General features: G+C 42.9%; 1 protein-coding gene across 1 annotated transcript in view; it reads right to left on the reverse strand.

The window, feature by feature from the left end:
• The window catches only part of Galntl5 (polypeptide N-acetylgalactosaminyltransferase like 5), a 114,015-nt gene that overhangs the window by 31,816 nt on the left and 66,168 nt on the right, over positions 1 to 16,031 (reverse strand). The window contains exons 2-4 of the mRNA XM_055612888.1: positions 6,300 to 6,364; positions 5,436 to 5,553; positions 322 to 488 (exon numbers count right to left, since the gene is read on the reverse strand). Of these exons, the coding sequence (XP_055468863.1) occupies positions 322 to 488; positions 5,436 to 5,553; positions 6,300 to 6,364 (350 nt within the window). The remainder of the gene's footprint in view (positions 1 to 321; positions 489 to 5,435; positions 5,554 to 6,299; positions 6,365 to 16,031) is intronic.

Below are 16,031 nucleotides of genomic sequence, written 5' to 3' on the forward strand. Positions count from 1 at the left end.
AAGTTAAGGCTAGCGCATTGTGCTGATCTCATGGACCCATCATGACAGAGTCTGGGTCAGTCTTCTTACCACATGTAATGAGTGCATCAGGTGTAGCATCCCCTCAACCTCCACCAGAAACATCTTCAGTACAAAGCATATAAATATCAAGCCATGCGTGATGGAGTGTGCTCATGAATCCAGCACAAGAGAGTCAAGAGTTCAAGGTGAGGCTAGCCCGAGCTACGTGAGACCATTCCCCTCCACTCCAAGCAAAAACAAATCTTAAGTATCACTAGAGAAGAATGCCACCTTCCAAATAGACAGTCAGTGTTTGCTCACCAATTTCACTCATGTCATCAACCAGAATTATTTCTTCAAGGAAAGGATATGGAGTGCGGTTCATCACACTTGAAACTGTTCGAAGCAAGGTGTTAAATTCTTCATTATAGAAGCATATGATTATGCTGGCAGTAGGTAGATTGGGTGGGTAGTGTTTTGCAAGACATCTGCAAGAAAAATAGGACAAGAATTACTCATCCAAAAGCCTCAAGTGTTCTGGGGCCTTCTTCAAATGCCAACCCTTACTTTTGCTTTCTTTACTTTAGTGAACTAACTAGGACAGTACAATGACAGTACATTAAAAAAAATTATGGGGCTAGAGAGATGGCTCAGAGGTTCAGAGCAGTGGCTGTTCTTCCAAAGCTCCTGAGTTTAATTCCCAAGAACCACCATCTGTAATGAGATCTGGTGCTCTCTTCTGGCCTGTTGGCATATGTGAAGGCAGAACACTGTATAAATAATAAATAAATACAACTTTAAAAAGTAAAAAATTATCAAAATGTTCTCATTTATGTGTATGTATCTGCATCTATGTGTGCATACACATGTGCATGCAAGTACCTGTGGAGCCAGAAGAGGGCATCAGATACCCTAGAGCTAGAATTAGAGTTGGAGGTAGTTGTGTGCTGCCTGGCATGGGTGCTGGGAAGTAAACTCAGGTCCTCTGGAAGAGTAATAAGTACTCTGAACAACCGAGACGTCTCTCCATCCTGTCCCTAAATTCTTTAAGTTTTTAACCTTTATTTATTTTGTTTTGTGTGGGGCAAGGGGGGCAAGTGCATGGCATGGTGGGCATGTGGAGGTGGTAGTACAACTTAGGAGTCACTTCTCTCCTCCATCATGTGTGCTTCAGGGTCATGTAGGGATTAATCTCAGGTGTGTATGCCACCTTGCTGGCCCCACTTAGATCAGAAGGACATTCTTTTCCCCATCCACAGAAATTTCTGGGAAACTTCATTGGCTCATACTGGCTCAGGCCAGTATGGAGGTAATTAATGAGGGCCAAACAAATGAGATCAAAAGAATAAAATCATCATTTCCACTGCAATCATGTGGAAGGGGAAATATTTTCTGGACAGTTACAGATCAGGAGGCACTGGGCAGATGAGCCAACAGGAATCTCAGTGTGTCTATCTGCAGGATAAACATGGATTAAAGGAATCTTTACAGTTGAAGGTTTATCCTGACCCAATTGTTATCCCATTGGATGGTACTAGAGAATGTTCAGCTGCTGAGTGGAAGCTGGCACCATGCTCAAAGGAATAGAAACCATGTGAGGTGGCAACCAGGAAAGATCTGAACAGGTTGGAGTGGTAGTGGTGCCTATGCAAGCACATAGTCTGTACTCAAGTGGATGTGACCTAAGAGCACAGCAATAGAAGCCAAAATAAACAAATGGGATGACATCAAAACTGAAAACCTGCACCATGAAAGAAATTATCAACAGGATGAAGAGAAAACTTTCAGAATAAACAAAAAAATACTTGAAAACTATACATCTAACTTGGGACTGAGAGCCAGATTGCTGATAGAGTCAGAAATTAGCAGAGGGTTGAGGCTATAAGTCAGTTAATAGAGTGCTCATCTGGCCCTGGGTTAGATCTTAGCACTGCATAGCATAAAACTAGGCATAATGGTACAGACCTGAAAAATGGAGGCAGGAAAATCAGAAGTTAAAAAACATTCTTGGCTACGTAGTGAGTTTAAGGCAAGCCTGGAATAGACAAGACCCTGTCTTAACAACAACAACAACAACAAAAAATAGCGAGCAAGCCTAGTAGAACTTTTTCAAAAGAAGACAACAAGTAGTCACTAGGTAGGTGGAAAAAATATTCAATAAAGTAAAATATTCACTGCCCCTAATCATCAGGGAAATGCAAGTCAAAACTATGATGACACTGATGAGATTCTAAAACTCACATCTGTTAAAATTGCCATTATCAAATAATAAGTATGTAGAGGAAGATTGGCACAGCCATTGTGGAGGACAACATGACCCAACAACTCTGTTCTTAGATATACACTCAGGTGTAAATCCAGGCTATAGAAGTGCTATCTGCCTCTCATACTACTGAAGCAGTATCCCAGTAGTTAAGATATGGAATCAACCAAAGTGCTCATTAGAAGATGAATGAGTAAAGTAGATGCACACAATGGAATGTTATTTAGCCTTAAAAGTTTAGGGACAGGTGAGATGGTTCACTGGGTAAAGGGACACAGTGATCTGAGTTGATCCCTGGACTCCATTCAGTGAAAGAAGAGAAACAACTACTACAAGTTGTTTTCTGACCGACCCCCACACCAACCTGTAGTATGTACATATGTATACCTGCACACACATATGTTTGTAATTACCTTTGTAATTAAATAAATACAATTTTTAAAATGGAAAATACCATAATTTGGAGAGACATAGAAAGAGATGGACTGAAAAGAAGATAGGATGGAGAATTAGTCTTCCCTAGAGATGTGCACCTCAAATGGTTATGCAACCTTAAGGAGTCAGTCAGTGGGTGTGGTGGTGCACACCCTAATCCCAGCACGCTATAGGCAGAAGCAGGTGGATCTCTGAGTTCAAGGGGAGCCTAGTCTATGGAGTGAGTTCCAGAACATCCAAGCTTGGGCAATGAAGGAAACATTGAAAACAGAAAAACAATGAAGATGTAACTGAATGAGGGGTTCATGTTCCAGCCCCAGCAAGCAGCAGAACTTGGCAGCTTTCGATGGATCTGGGAGTCAAGGATACAATAAAGGAGTTATGGAATCTCCCTCAGTGACTCAGGAAAGCTGCTGAGGCCAGGTGTGTGTCAGGGGTGTCCCTGCATGGAAGCCTAAAGAGGCCACTGTGTGAAGATGTGAAGGTGAAGCCTGGATTGCCTTGGAGACCCCAAGATGTTGGAGATGCCAGAGCTGTGGGATACGAGCTGAGGAGACCTGCTAACATGGAGTGGAACCAGCCCAAGAGAGAGAAGTGTGATACAGTCAGGAAAGCTGAAAGGAGTTGAAGGTCCAAAGAGCACGTTGACATCAGACATGGAGATGCAGAGTTTGAAGTTTGCCCAGCTGGTTTTCAGTCTTGCTTTGGTCCTGTATTTCTTCGATATGCTCCCTTTTCTAATGGTAATGTATATCTTATGCCATTATCTTCTGGAAGTATGTGATCTACTTTTTGATTTTGATTTTACAGGGGATTACAGGTAAGAGACTTCATCAATTTCAGAAAAGTCTTTAAACTTTTAAACAAGTTTGAGACTGTTTTAGACTATGGAGACTTTTGAAGTTGAACTAAATGCATTTTGCATTATGATATGCCTACAAGCCTATGGAAACCAGAGAGTGTAATATGGTTGTTTGAAAAAAAAAATGACCCCCCCCCCAAAGCCCATAGGGAGTGATACTATTAGGAGGTGTGGCCTTGTTGGAGAAAGTGGTAGCTGAGGGGCAGGCTTTGAGGTCTCAGATACTCAAGCCACATACAATGTGGCAATCACTTCCCGCTGCCTGCTGATTCAGATGTAGCTTACCTCTCCAGCACCATGCCTGCCAGCAGGCTGCCATGCTTCCCACCATGACAATATGGACTGAACCTCTGATGTGTAAGCCAGCCCTAATTAAATGTTTTCCTTTGTAAGAGCTGACATGGTCATGGTGTCTCTTCATAGCAATAAAACCCTAACTAAGACAATTTGGGATTCAATAACCATTTGGGGTACATATCTCTGGGGAAGAATAATTTTCCCTCTCTTAGTAGTTGTTAGTTTCCTGTAGCTCTTATCTAGGGGTAGGGCCAGTTTTTATTTCCTCTATCCATGTTGGCATCCAACTGGTCTTGTTTAAGTATCCATATTTCAACTTGTTTTTCTTAACAAGTAAATTAAGATGGAAGAAAGGAAGCAAGGCAGTTACACTATTTTACATCATATTTAGGGGGAAATAATAGCATGGAAAGAAATTCACAATTTATTGGAATTAAAATACTGATCTTTGTGGTATATGAATCTTAACTTGATTTACAAATTGTCTTCCAAATTAAATTCATGCCATGTTTATAGTTTAAAGCAAATATAAATTCATTCTTTTTATATAAATTCATTCTTTTTATTTTTTTGTGTGAGGAGGGGATACATGTAGCTGAGGATGACCTTGAACTTTTAATCTTCCTGCCACCACTTCTAAACATTGAGATTACAGGTGTGCACCACTGCTCTTGGTTGATGTGGTGCTGGGAGCAAACCCTGGGCTTTGTGTGTGCCAAGCAAACAGTCCAACCGAACTTCATCCACAGCCCAAGTTTGTTTTCTTTTATTATGACTCAGTTGCACTGTGTCATTATGTGCAAACACTCCATTTCTTGAGTGTACCCAATCATTAATGTTGCTTGTCGCTTCAGATGTTTGTATTGTACAGTATCACAAAATAAGGCAATATGACTCACTCTCCAATTTCCTGGAAAGTATATGTTTTCCTTAGTGTATGTTTCCTTTGGGTAATGGAAATTGATATTTTTTTTCCAGGAAATGATTGGAACCTAAACGATATTTAAAAGGCATCAACAAACATAATGCTAAATAGATGAACAAGAACATTGTGCTAAGTGAAACAAACCAATCTTCCAAAAGACAAAATGTTTACTTTTACTAATTTGACACTGAAAGTAGGCTGGGAGAAAGGAAGGGTACAAAGTTTCAGTTCAGGCAGTGCTGTGGTTGCTCACCATTATAGCTGTGCTTAGTGTTACTGAATAGTCCCCTAGAAAATTATTAACATAGCAACTTTATGTGTATTTTACCACAGTTAACATTAACACAGACAACTGAAGGACAACGAAAATGAAGCAGAATTTGACAAAAAAGATAGGTAAATGTTCCAAGCATTTTCTATTGGGAATTAATGCTTTGGCCAGAAGCCCTTGCTGGTGACTGAGTGAAAACCCTCCAGTGCTTTATTTAGCTCTTCCAAACCTTTAGAACCAATTTTGCCTATGCGGAAGGTGGTCTCTACACCACAAATGTCAAAAGCTTGACATTGCCCAGCTTAAAGAGCTAAGAATAGGAATCTACACTACAGGACTTCTAATGTGCTAAGAGTAAAGTCTGGTTAGTGGGAGAACATACATTTCATCCCTGGAATCCGGCACCTGTCTCTCGATGCCCAATCTTCTACTAAGAACGGCATTAAATCCATATTGCACTAATCCTTCGAGAAATTCTGGGTTTGAAAAGTCAATCTCATCTGCAAGAAAAGGTAATTTGAGTTATGTAAGTAAAAGCTTACTATTGTCACACTAATGCAAGTAACAAGAGCAACCCTATCGTGAATTTTTCTGAAACAGTCATTTTCTTGAACTCTAAACTACCCCCACATGACAAAGCATTTACATAAACCAAAGAAGACTTTTTAGTTAAGTGTTGTCATTAATTTTAGATGAAGAAAGACACTCCACCTTGTTTGCTGCATTAATCACTTTTCCTGTTGCTGTGCTAAACACCCCGACAAAAAGCAGCTTAAGAAGTGAGAAATTACCTTGACACACAGTCCTAGAAGAAGTTACGGAGGGGAAGGCACAGCAGCAGCTAGTTACCTGATTTAAGTCAGCGGACAAGGAACAATGTGCAGTCCAGGGAATGGTCTCTCTCCCTGTCTCTTTCTCTCTGTCTCTCTTAAACACACACACACACACACACACACACACACACTTATGTATAAATAAGATACATACATACATACATACATACATATTTCATAAATGCCACACAGGAGCTATAGAAGTTTCCAGGTGAAAAATAGTCACAGATAAAACATCATCAGCAAACCTCCAAGATAATAAACTGATTTCCCTAGCCTAGGACAGAGCTGGGGAAAAGCATAGCCTAAAAACAAAAACAAAAACAAAAACAAAACAAAAACCTTTGCAAAACTTGTTCCAGATTTTCCACGTCACCCTTAGGAAGCAAACAGTAGTATTCCTATTGCCCTACCTGGTGGTGTCAGTGGGGCCAGGCAGAGCCTGATATCCCATTGGTCAGCAGTTCTACTCACCCTCCTGGTTGGTGTAGGGAGACTGAACGGGGAGGAGCTCTAGCCTCACCTGATAGCAGTTAGTGGATGTTGAACCTTCAACCCCCATGACAGCAAAATGGGGCAGGGTAGAGCCAGTAGCCTTCTACTTTCCCAAGCCTCTCATGAGACCTCCAAACAAAGGAGCTAAGCATTCACTTTCATCTGGCAGCAATGAGACAGAGCGGGCAGTGTGAACCAGAATAGCTGGTGTTCTATTTCTCTTTGAACCTGGTGCCAGTGAAGACTAGTGGGCATTTGAGCCTTCTAACCCTTCATGTCAAAGGATTGCAAGGAGGGGAGGAGAGGCAGGATGAGCTGACACTGCCCAGTGACAAGGTTGTAAAAGTCAGCATTAAGTGAGAACCAAAATGAAGCTGGATTATTTTTTTAAGCTTTTTTATTGATTCTTTGTGAATTTTGCATCATGTACCCCAACCCCACTTATCTACCTGTCCCTTCATATCTGCCCTCCGCCCTTATAACCTTCCCCAGAAAAGGAAAACAAAAACTAAAAGAAAAAAATGTTGCTGTGGAAGCTGCAGTGTGTCCTGGTGTGTCCCTTTGTCCACACATCTTTACTTGCAAACGTTCATTGCAATGAGTCATTGGAGTGGTTCAAGGCCTCTGGCTTCTGCTACATCATCAATATTGGATCCTCATCTGGACTCCTCTCAGTATCCTGTTGTTGCCCTGTGTCATGGAGATTCTGCTGCTTTTGGATCTACAGGACTGGCTCTTTCACTGCTCCAGTAGATCATAAATGGGATGTACCACAGGGTAGATGCTGTGGTGGGCCAACTCAGAGCCCTGGATCTGGGCCTGAGTAATAGCTAAGCTGGTCAGCCCACCAACTCTCCTGCACCCACACCACCAGGACAATATCCCCAGCACGGTCCCATCTAGCTCACCCTAAGCCGAGGTTGGCAAGGGGCGGAGCCTCTCGTGCCCTCACAGGGCCAGCTCTACTGTGCTGCCCAGGTGAAGTGTGAGGCTTGCTCTCCCAAGTGCTATACCCAGGGGCCACTGTAGCCAGGGCCAGCTCTCTTGTTGGAAGTGAGGGTGATATGGCTGCAATGTCTGTCACCACATTGATCACCAGGGTTGACTTGGCTGATCTGGTTGATTAGGTGGGTGTCCCTCCTCCTTCCTCACAGCTCCATGTGCATCCCTCCCAAAGCTGCACTCCTGATCAAAGAGGTCCACCTGCCCTGAGTAGAGGAGAATGCGTCTTCACCAAGTAGCTATGCTTCCTGCTAGGACCCCCAAACAAATTCAGGGAGCTGAGTGTTCATGGTACCTGTCTACCTGAGACGGTATGCATACAGCACTATAGGCAGGTAGGGCAGGGTAGAGTGGTCAGAACACACATACCTATAGGTTCCTTCCAGTAGAGGACAGAAGGGACCAATAGCAGCATTTTCACATTTTGTACTGTATGACACACTTAAACTCAGTGTTGCAGAAGGGAATCGTCACTAACATATTCCTAGCTTAGCACATGCACACTGTTCATGGTCTATTTGTTCTGAGGTAACTGTGCTAGACCAAATGTCCCTAGGGGAGTACAAGGGTGATACCAGCAGCAATTAACTATATCCATTGTTTACTTGAGCCCAGACATCCACAGAATGCTAGAAGAGTGAAAGCAGTAACAATGAGAAACAGACATTTATAAGAAATCTCAGAACTGTGGTCAACCACCTTAACCAGAATGTCAAGGCCAAACTCTGAATAAACTGACAGCCTCTGTCCCCGCCCTCCTACATAATCTGTGGGTTGGACATTTAATTAAAGGCAGACCTTCAGGATGTTAATCCTCTCCTCTCTCAGATTGCTGGTGCCTGAATAAAGTGAAGTTTTAAGATTCAATTATTGCCTCTGTTCACTGGCTTTTGTGAGTGACAGACACACTCACTTTTACTTATACTTGTCCTACACCTCAGTGAAGGGAACCTGCTTGGAATCATGCTACAATGCCTCTCAATATCTTTTTTCATATAACTTATTTTTATTTTATGTACATTAGTGTTTTGACTGTTTTAAAAAATGGAAATCACAACCATTCTTTTTTTTTACCAATAAAGACGCAGGAGCCAGGTGCTGGTGTGAAAACCTACTATCTCAGAGAGGCAGAGAAAGCACCCAGCTGACCTTCCTTCTCAGCTCAGGTCTCGGTGGAAAAAACCCAGAAGGCTCACTGGCACATCTGACAGCCCAGGAGGAAAAGGCCAAAAAAAAAAAACAAAAACAAAAACAAACAAACAAACAAAAAACCAGCCCAAAGGCTTGCTAGCCCAAGGCCCCAAAAGCCAGAGAGCTAAAGCCTAAGCTATAGAGTTAAAAGCCCAAAAAGCCCTTCCTCAATTCAAAGTCCCTCCTACTCTTTAATCCCTGTCAGCTGGTTTCTTGCTCTGCCTCTTGTCCTAGGGTTAACTTTATTAAATCCTGTGTATAGAAAGCTCTTGGATAAAGGTGTGTGCTAGGGCTGGGTGAACCACACCATAATCACCAGTTTACAATAAACAGAAAGTTCTTGGATTAAAGGTGTGTGATAGGGCTCAACCACACCATACAAGAAAAAGGGTTTTATAGTTCACGATTTTGGAGTTCCTAATGGGATCAAATATCCTGCAACAGACTGCATGTATATCCGTGTAAGGGAGTTGGATCTCCTGGAACAGGAGTTACAGACAATTGCCATGTGGGTGGTGAGAATTGAACCTCAGTCCTCTGGAAGAACAGTCAGTGCTCTTAATGGTTGAGTCATCTCTCCAGCCCCACCTCTCAGTATCTTTAATGTCCAGGATCCAATTTAAAAAAAAAATGTCGTAACAAGAACTGGGAAAGTCCCAAATGGAATTTAAAAGGACAGCCAATAGATTCCAACACTGAGCTGAAACAGCTGGACCAAACTTACTAAGATGTTAAAGCAGTCACCGCAGCAGCATCAGAAGCTGGCAGAAAAAGCAGAGCTCAGCTAAGGGACAAGACTAACCAAAATGAAATGATAGGAATGATGATTAACCTAAGTAGAGTTAGGGTAACTCTAAGTAGAGGTTAACCTCCACAGAGCAGAGCCTCAGAGTCTGAGGTCAGGTCAACTGGTTTGGTGTGGTTTGAACAGCAGAGAGATGAACTGGAAAGAGAAAGATTCTCAGGGGCCCATGGTGTAAGCATAGAGCTAACTATAACTCAGGAATTACAGAGGAGAAGAGAGAAAGCAGGCTGCAGAGGGCCATTCCCACTCTCCTCACACTGTCAGTAGTGCTCCAGAGCCCCCCAGAGCCCAGAACACATCTGCCTTCAAGCCATTCATGGTCTCTTTATTATTCTCTTCATCTTTGGAGACTTATTTTGTCAAACTGTTCATCCCATATAAACATGGAGCACAAATCTTACAACAGTGAGTGTTAGGGGGAGCAAATTCCCAGGGAATATTGACACAGACTGTCTACAGATAGGTTAAACTACGCAGTACCAGAACTGCTGAGGAATAGCACGCAGAGGATGTGGAATGACATTGCTGGATTCAGACAACAGTTGTCTTTGACATTGGTAGGTGGAAAAGGTTTGGGGGTGATATTTCTATTGTACTTGTTGAAATTCATTTCTGAGGAAAACAGAAAGCTGCCTGAAGCCAATATTGCAAACTACATAAAAACGAGAAATTTAGGTGGTAAATGTGTGTGTAAACGCCCTATTGAATTCTATGTATAATATATCCATCTATGAAATATTTTATAGTTTGGAAGTTAAATTACCTGCAGGAGGGTGTTCTCTTATTCTTCCAAGTGCTGAATTTGTAATAGTTAACAAAAACACAATTTGACCCTAGATATAATTCTGGCTTTCCAGGTTCATCTGCATCAAACTTACCATTAGTGTTCTGCTTGGGAGTTTCCTTTGAGTCATAGGTTTGCTGGTACACATCTCCAAGTGACCTAGCCCTTCTGGGCTCCTGGATTTTACTCTGATGTCTGTCCTCATAATTATACTTTAAAAACGAAAGTAGCAGAGCTGTCCAGATTCCAATGGTCATGGATCCATAGAGAAAACATCGAAATGTGATATTCTTCATCGTGAATTTCACATTTTTAAATTCCAATGTTTCTAGGGAAGATCATTGAAAGAGAAGCTGTATTAGAGAACTGTCCACATGGAGTAAATTCTGTGTTTGGTGGGTTTTGTTTGTTTGTTTGTTTTGGTTTTTTTATTTCTTGAGTCAGTTTCTCTGTGTAGCCTTGGCTGTCCTGGACTTGCTTTGTAGACCAGGCTGGCCTCTGACTCACAGAGATCCATCTGCCTCTGTCTCCCTGAGTACTGGGATTACAGGCATGTACCATCATACCCAGCTGTTTTCAGTATTTTAAGAACAATCACTTTGATTTTTTTTTTTTTTTTAGTACAAAGAATTTATATCTTTTCTGTCACAAAAATTCTTCAAACAGTATCCATAGGATTAACATTTAGATAGGTCAGTATGAAATAGGCAGCATAAAAGTCTTTGTCCTACCTCTGAGCAGAGAGAGACAGCTCAAAGAGAGGAGGTAACATGGAAGAGCATCATCTCTTATCCATGCCCAGCCTACTTGGACAGATAGTGTAGACCTCTGACACTCTGATCAGACACCAGCCAGACTGAAATGTAAAAGCATGCACTGTTACATGCTGAAGAGAGAACAAGCAGGGATGAGCACTATGGCCCCCTGTTGAGGGCACGGTAAATGGACTCAGTGGCTTGAGTTCTGACCAGTGAAGGTAAGGTATGAATGCCTATCCTAACACACATATGACTGTCTTCATTGTGATGTTGACATTCCCAGTCAGATATAATCAAAGCTTTTCTCAGCAGAAGAATTGCTAAAATGAAGCTGTCCTTTCAGTGATGAAGTTAATCAGCTGGAGCTGTCATGCAGCATATTTTAAAGCCATAGAGATGAGCAGGAAGCAAGGAGAGGGACCCTGAGGCTAACAATTATGAAGACCTGAGTTTGAATCCCTAGAGCCCACATAAAAAGCCAGACATGCAATAGAATACTACTTGGCAATTAAAAACAAGGAAACCATGAAATTTGCAGGCAAATGGAGAAAACTAGAAAAGATCATCCTGAGTGAGGTATCCCAGAAGCAGAAAGACACACATGGTATATATACTCACTTATAAGTGAATAGTAGATATGTAATATAGGATAACCATAATAAAATCTGTACACCTAAAGAAGCTAAGCAAGAAGGAGGACCCTGAGTAAGATGCTCAATCCTCATTCAGAAGGGCAAATGGGGTAGATAGACATGGGAAGAGGGAGAAAACCGAACAGGACAGGAGCCTACCACAGAGGGCTCTGAAAGACTATCCAGTAAGGTATTAAAGCAGATGCTGAGACTCATATCCAAACTTTGGGCAGAGTGCAGGGAATTTTATGAAAGATGGAGGAGATAGAAAGACCTGGAAGGGACAGGATCTCCACAAAGAGAGCAACGAAACTAAAAAATCTGGGCACAGGGGTCTTTTCTGAGACTGATACTCCAACCAAGGACCATGCATGGAGATAACCTAGAACCCCGGCACAGATGTAGCCCATGGCAGCTCAGTGTCCAAGTGGGTTCCCTAGTAATGGGAACAGGGGCTGTCTCGGACATGAACTCAGTGTCTGGCTCTTTGATCACCTCCCCCTAAGGGGGGAGCCTTACCAGGCCACAGAGGAAGACAATGCAGACAGTCCTGATGAGACCTGATAGGCTAGGGTCAGATGGAAGGGGAGGAGACCTCTGCTATCAGTGGATTTAGAGAGGGGCATGGGAGGAGAAGAGGAAAGAAGGATAGGATTAAGAGGAAATGAGGGAGGGGGCTACAGCTTGAATACAAAATGAATAAGTTGTAATTAATAAACAATAATTTATGTTAAAAAGCCAGACAGGGCAGCATGTGCCTGCAACCCCAGTGCTAAGGAGGGCAGAGAGACAGATCCTTGAAGCTCACTGGTCACCTCGCCTAGACAGATCACTGAACTTCAAGTCCAGTGAGAAGCCCTGTCTCAAAGGACAAATGAGGAGAGTGATAAAGGAAGGATATTCAGCGTTGACCTCAGGCCTCATCACACGTGTACTCACATGCATGTGCACCTCCCACATGGACATACACTCACACACATGCACAGGGGGAGAAGCAAGAAGGGCATAGTGTAATTTGCAGAACATGATGAGTAGTGTTCCTGCTTAGGGCTGCTCATATGCAGCAGGTGCCTGGGGAAGCCTGTGAGCAAATGATGCATAGTGGCCTGCCAGGAGGAAAAGGCAGAGCCTGTGCACTCTTAGTGCTGGTTCCTGCAAAGCTCTGCAGAGCCTGGCGAGGCACATGGAGCATTTGTGACACAGTATGTCGAGAGACTTCTTTCAAAGCAGTGCTCTGCATGTGTTTGCATCCTTTGACTCAACGATGGATGAAAACAAAGCTACACACTCCCATGGGAACAGACTGGTAACCATGAATGCAAGTGAGTTTTTGTTTCGTTTCTGTTTTTGCTTTGGTTTGGTTTTTAAACAAGGTCTCATGTAGGCCAGGTTGACCTCAAGCTCACTGAACTCACTCAGTAGCCAAGGATGGCCATAAGCTCATGGTTCTCCTGCCTCTACCTTCTGAGTGCTAAGATTACAGGTGTGTGTTGCCATGCCTAGTTTTGGGAGGTACTGGGGACCAAACCCAGTGGTTTGTGTATGTTAGAAAAACACTCTACCAAATGAGCCACACCCACAGCCAAGGCATGTGAGATTTTAACATGTGCTCTCAAGACAAAATTATTGGCCATGTGCTCATAATTTGGAAGGAGAGAGGAGGCCACAGCCTGAGTGGAAAGTGAGAGGATTGTGCAGTAGAGATAGGCTGAGCTGCTGCTGGAGGGAGTGGGACCTTGGCAAGTCTGCACATGTGCAGTCAGAAGAGTGCCTGTCTTCACCCCAGTTCACAGAAGAGCCCAGGCAGGATGAAAGAACTGAAGAGGCTCAGCCCACAGGGGGAAGCTCAAGGCTGAAACTGAGACATTTAAAACGTTTGGATGGGGAACTTAGGCACCACACAGAGTCCTCATGTCCACCACACACACACAAGATAGCAAAGTTGAGGCTGCTGTGGCTCAGGTGGGGGAAGGGAGAACTTCTGTAGGAGGAAATGGACCTGAGAAAAGGCCAATATAGTGAGGTTCTAGAGCAGTGCTTGTCAACCTTCCTAGTTGCAACTCTTTAACACAGTTCCTCATGTTGTGGTGACCCCAACCATAACAATATTTTTGTTGTTACTTCATAACTGCAATTTTGCTACTGTTATGAACTGTATTTAAACTCTGGTATGTGAGATATCTGATATGAGACACACACCCCCATGGGGTTGTGACCCACAGGTTGAGAACAGTTGTTCTAGAGCTTCCCACCTCTTCTTCAGATACCTTGAAGATAGGCTCATGGCCAAAGCTGCTCCAGTACTCAGAATGTCCAATAGCTTGTTTGTCCTGCCTTTCCAGTGGAATGGAATGCTGATATGGACTTTTGGAGAACCATGACTCTCCAAAATTGTGTCAAATCATTAATCACCAACATTATCATATTTGTGAAAGAGCCTTTAGGGAGGTGATTAAGGTTAAATGAGCTTATAGGATAGGTTAGGTCCTGATCCTATGGAGCTGGTAACCTTATATCAGGATACATGCACACAGAAAAGAACACGTGAGGGTTTGTCAAGAAGGGGCCATATGTGAATCCAGAAGAGGGGCTTTAAGTGGAAGCCACCTGCCAGCACCTTGATCTTGTACTTCTGTGAGAAAATAAATTCCTAACGTTAGCCAGCCAGTCTGTGATGTTTTGTTCCACTTGCCCACATGGACTGATACAGATGCCAAGGATCCACCACAGCATTTGAGAAAAACCTCCAGAAAGGAAAAAAAAAATCTGTGGAGAGCCACAAAAAGAGGAACAACCCAAAACTTGCAAAATACTGAAACTGAGAAATCAAGAATACCACATGCAAAGAACCAGAGAAGGGACATCAGAAAACAAAAGGGATAGTTGAAATTTAAAATATGCCTGCTACAGCAAAATCAGTAGAAGATTGGAAAATAGAAGGGGATTTTCTAAAGTACAGGAAAATCAGAGAGTGAGGGGTGACCTCAGAGAAAGATAGGGCATTCTTTCAGGACCATCTTACTTGCAATGAGTTCTAGAAAATAGAATTAGAAATGGAGGCTAGATGACCAACATCAATAAAGAACACAGTGGCCAGTGCAACCAATGAGGAGACACCCCAGGAGAGCTGACATTTACAAAGGATTACATTACACTTCTCAGCGGCAAAATCACATTCAGAAAGACTATAGAGAAGTGGCTGCAAATTCAAAATGGGACATCAAACCTAGATTTCTATACCCAGTCAAAACCTGATCAAGCTCAAGGACAGAATAAACATGTTTCCAGAAAAAGCATGGCTTCCTCTTCTCCTCTGCAGTGAGGAGACATGTAAATTATAAATACCAACAAGGCAGAGAGCAAAAGGAAGACACAAACGGTATGTACACACTCGCAGACATATATATTTAAACATGCATGCAAAACCTAGATCTTTATCCATTGGCTTTGCTTTAAAACCTGAGACTTGAGCTGGAAAGATAGCTCAGTGGGCAAAGCAGATGCTGTTCAAGTTTAAGACCTGAGTTCAAATCCTCAGACGCTGTATAAAGCTGAGCACTGTACTCTACACGTGCGATCTTGTGAAGAGATGGGAGGCAGCAACAGGAGAGCCTGGGAAAGGTCAGCTAGGCCAGCGTCTGCAGTGGTGGACAGCAAAAAGACTATCAAACATGGCTGAAGGTGAGGAGCAACACCTCACTTGGCCTTTGACCTTTATATACCTGCCTCAGCATGTGTGTCTGCTTTCATAAGCACACACTATCACACACACTCTCTCTTACCCACACTATCACATACACTCTCCTAAACATACTCTCATACACACCGTCTCACACATACTTTCTACATACAATCTCACACACACACACTTGCACATACACTATCTCACACATACACTCACACACATAAGCTCTCACACATACACTCTCTAACACACAAACACTCTGACACACACACTCCCTTCACCTCATACACAAATACACACTATCTCACAATACTCTCTTATATACACACTCTTAAACACACAATCTCTCACACACACTCCCTTCCCCCAAATACACACTCACACATTCTCTTGTATACACTTACACACACTCTCACACACAATCACACAATCTCTTACACACACATTTTCTCTCACTCATACACATACACACAGTAACACACACTCACATACACACACTCACAATCTCTTACACACTCACACAGGCACCCACCCCTCTCACACTTGCATACTTTAGGGCTATCGAGATGGCTTAGTGGGTGAGTGCACACTCTGCAAGCATGAGGCATCAAGCTGCCTCCCTAGCACCCACATAGAAGCCAGGTGCACCATGGCTCAAGAGTTGGCTCAGCAGTCTCCTGCTGCTCTTGTTGAATTTGGTGCCCAGCACTCACACTGCAGCTCACAGTCATCTGTAGTTCCAGTTCCAGGAGGTCCAGTGCCTCTTCTGTCCCCTTAGGGCATTAGGCATAGT

Source organism: Psammomys obesus, unplaced genomic scaffold, assembly GCF_907164565.1.
Source record: "Psammomys obesus unplaced genomic scaffold, mPsaObe1.curated_primary_1811, whole genome shotgun sequence".
Taxonomy (NCBI): Eukaryota; Metazoa; Chordata; class Mammalia; order Rodentia; family Muridae; genus Psammomys; species Psammomys obesus.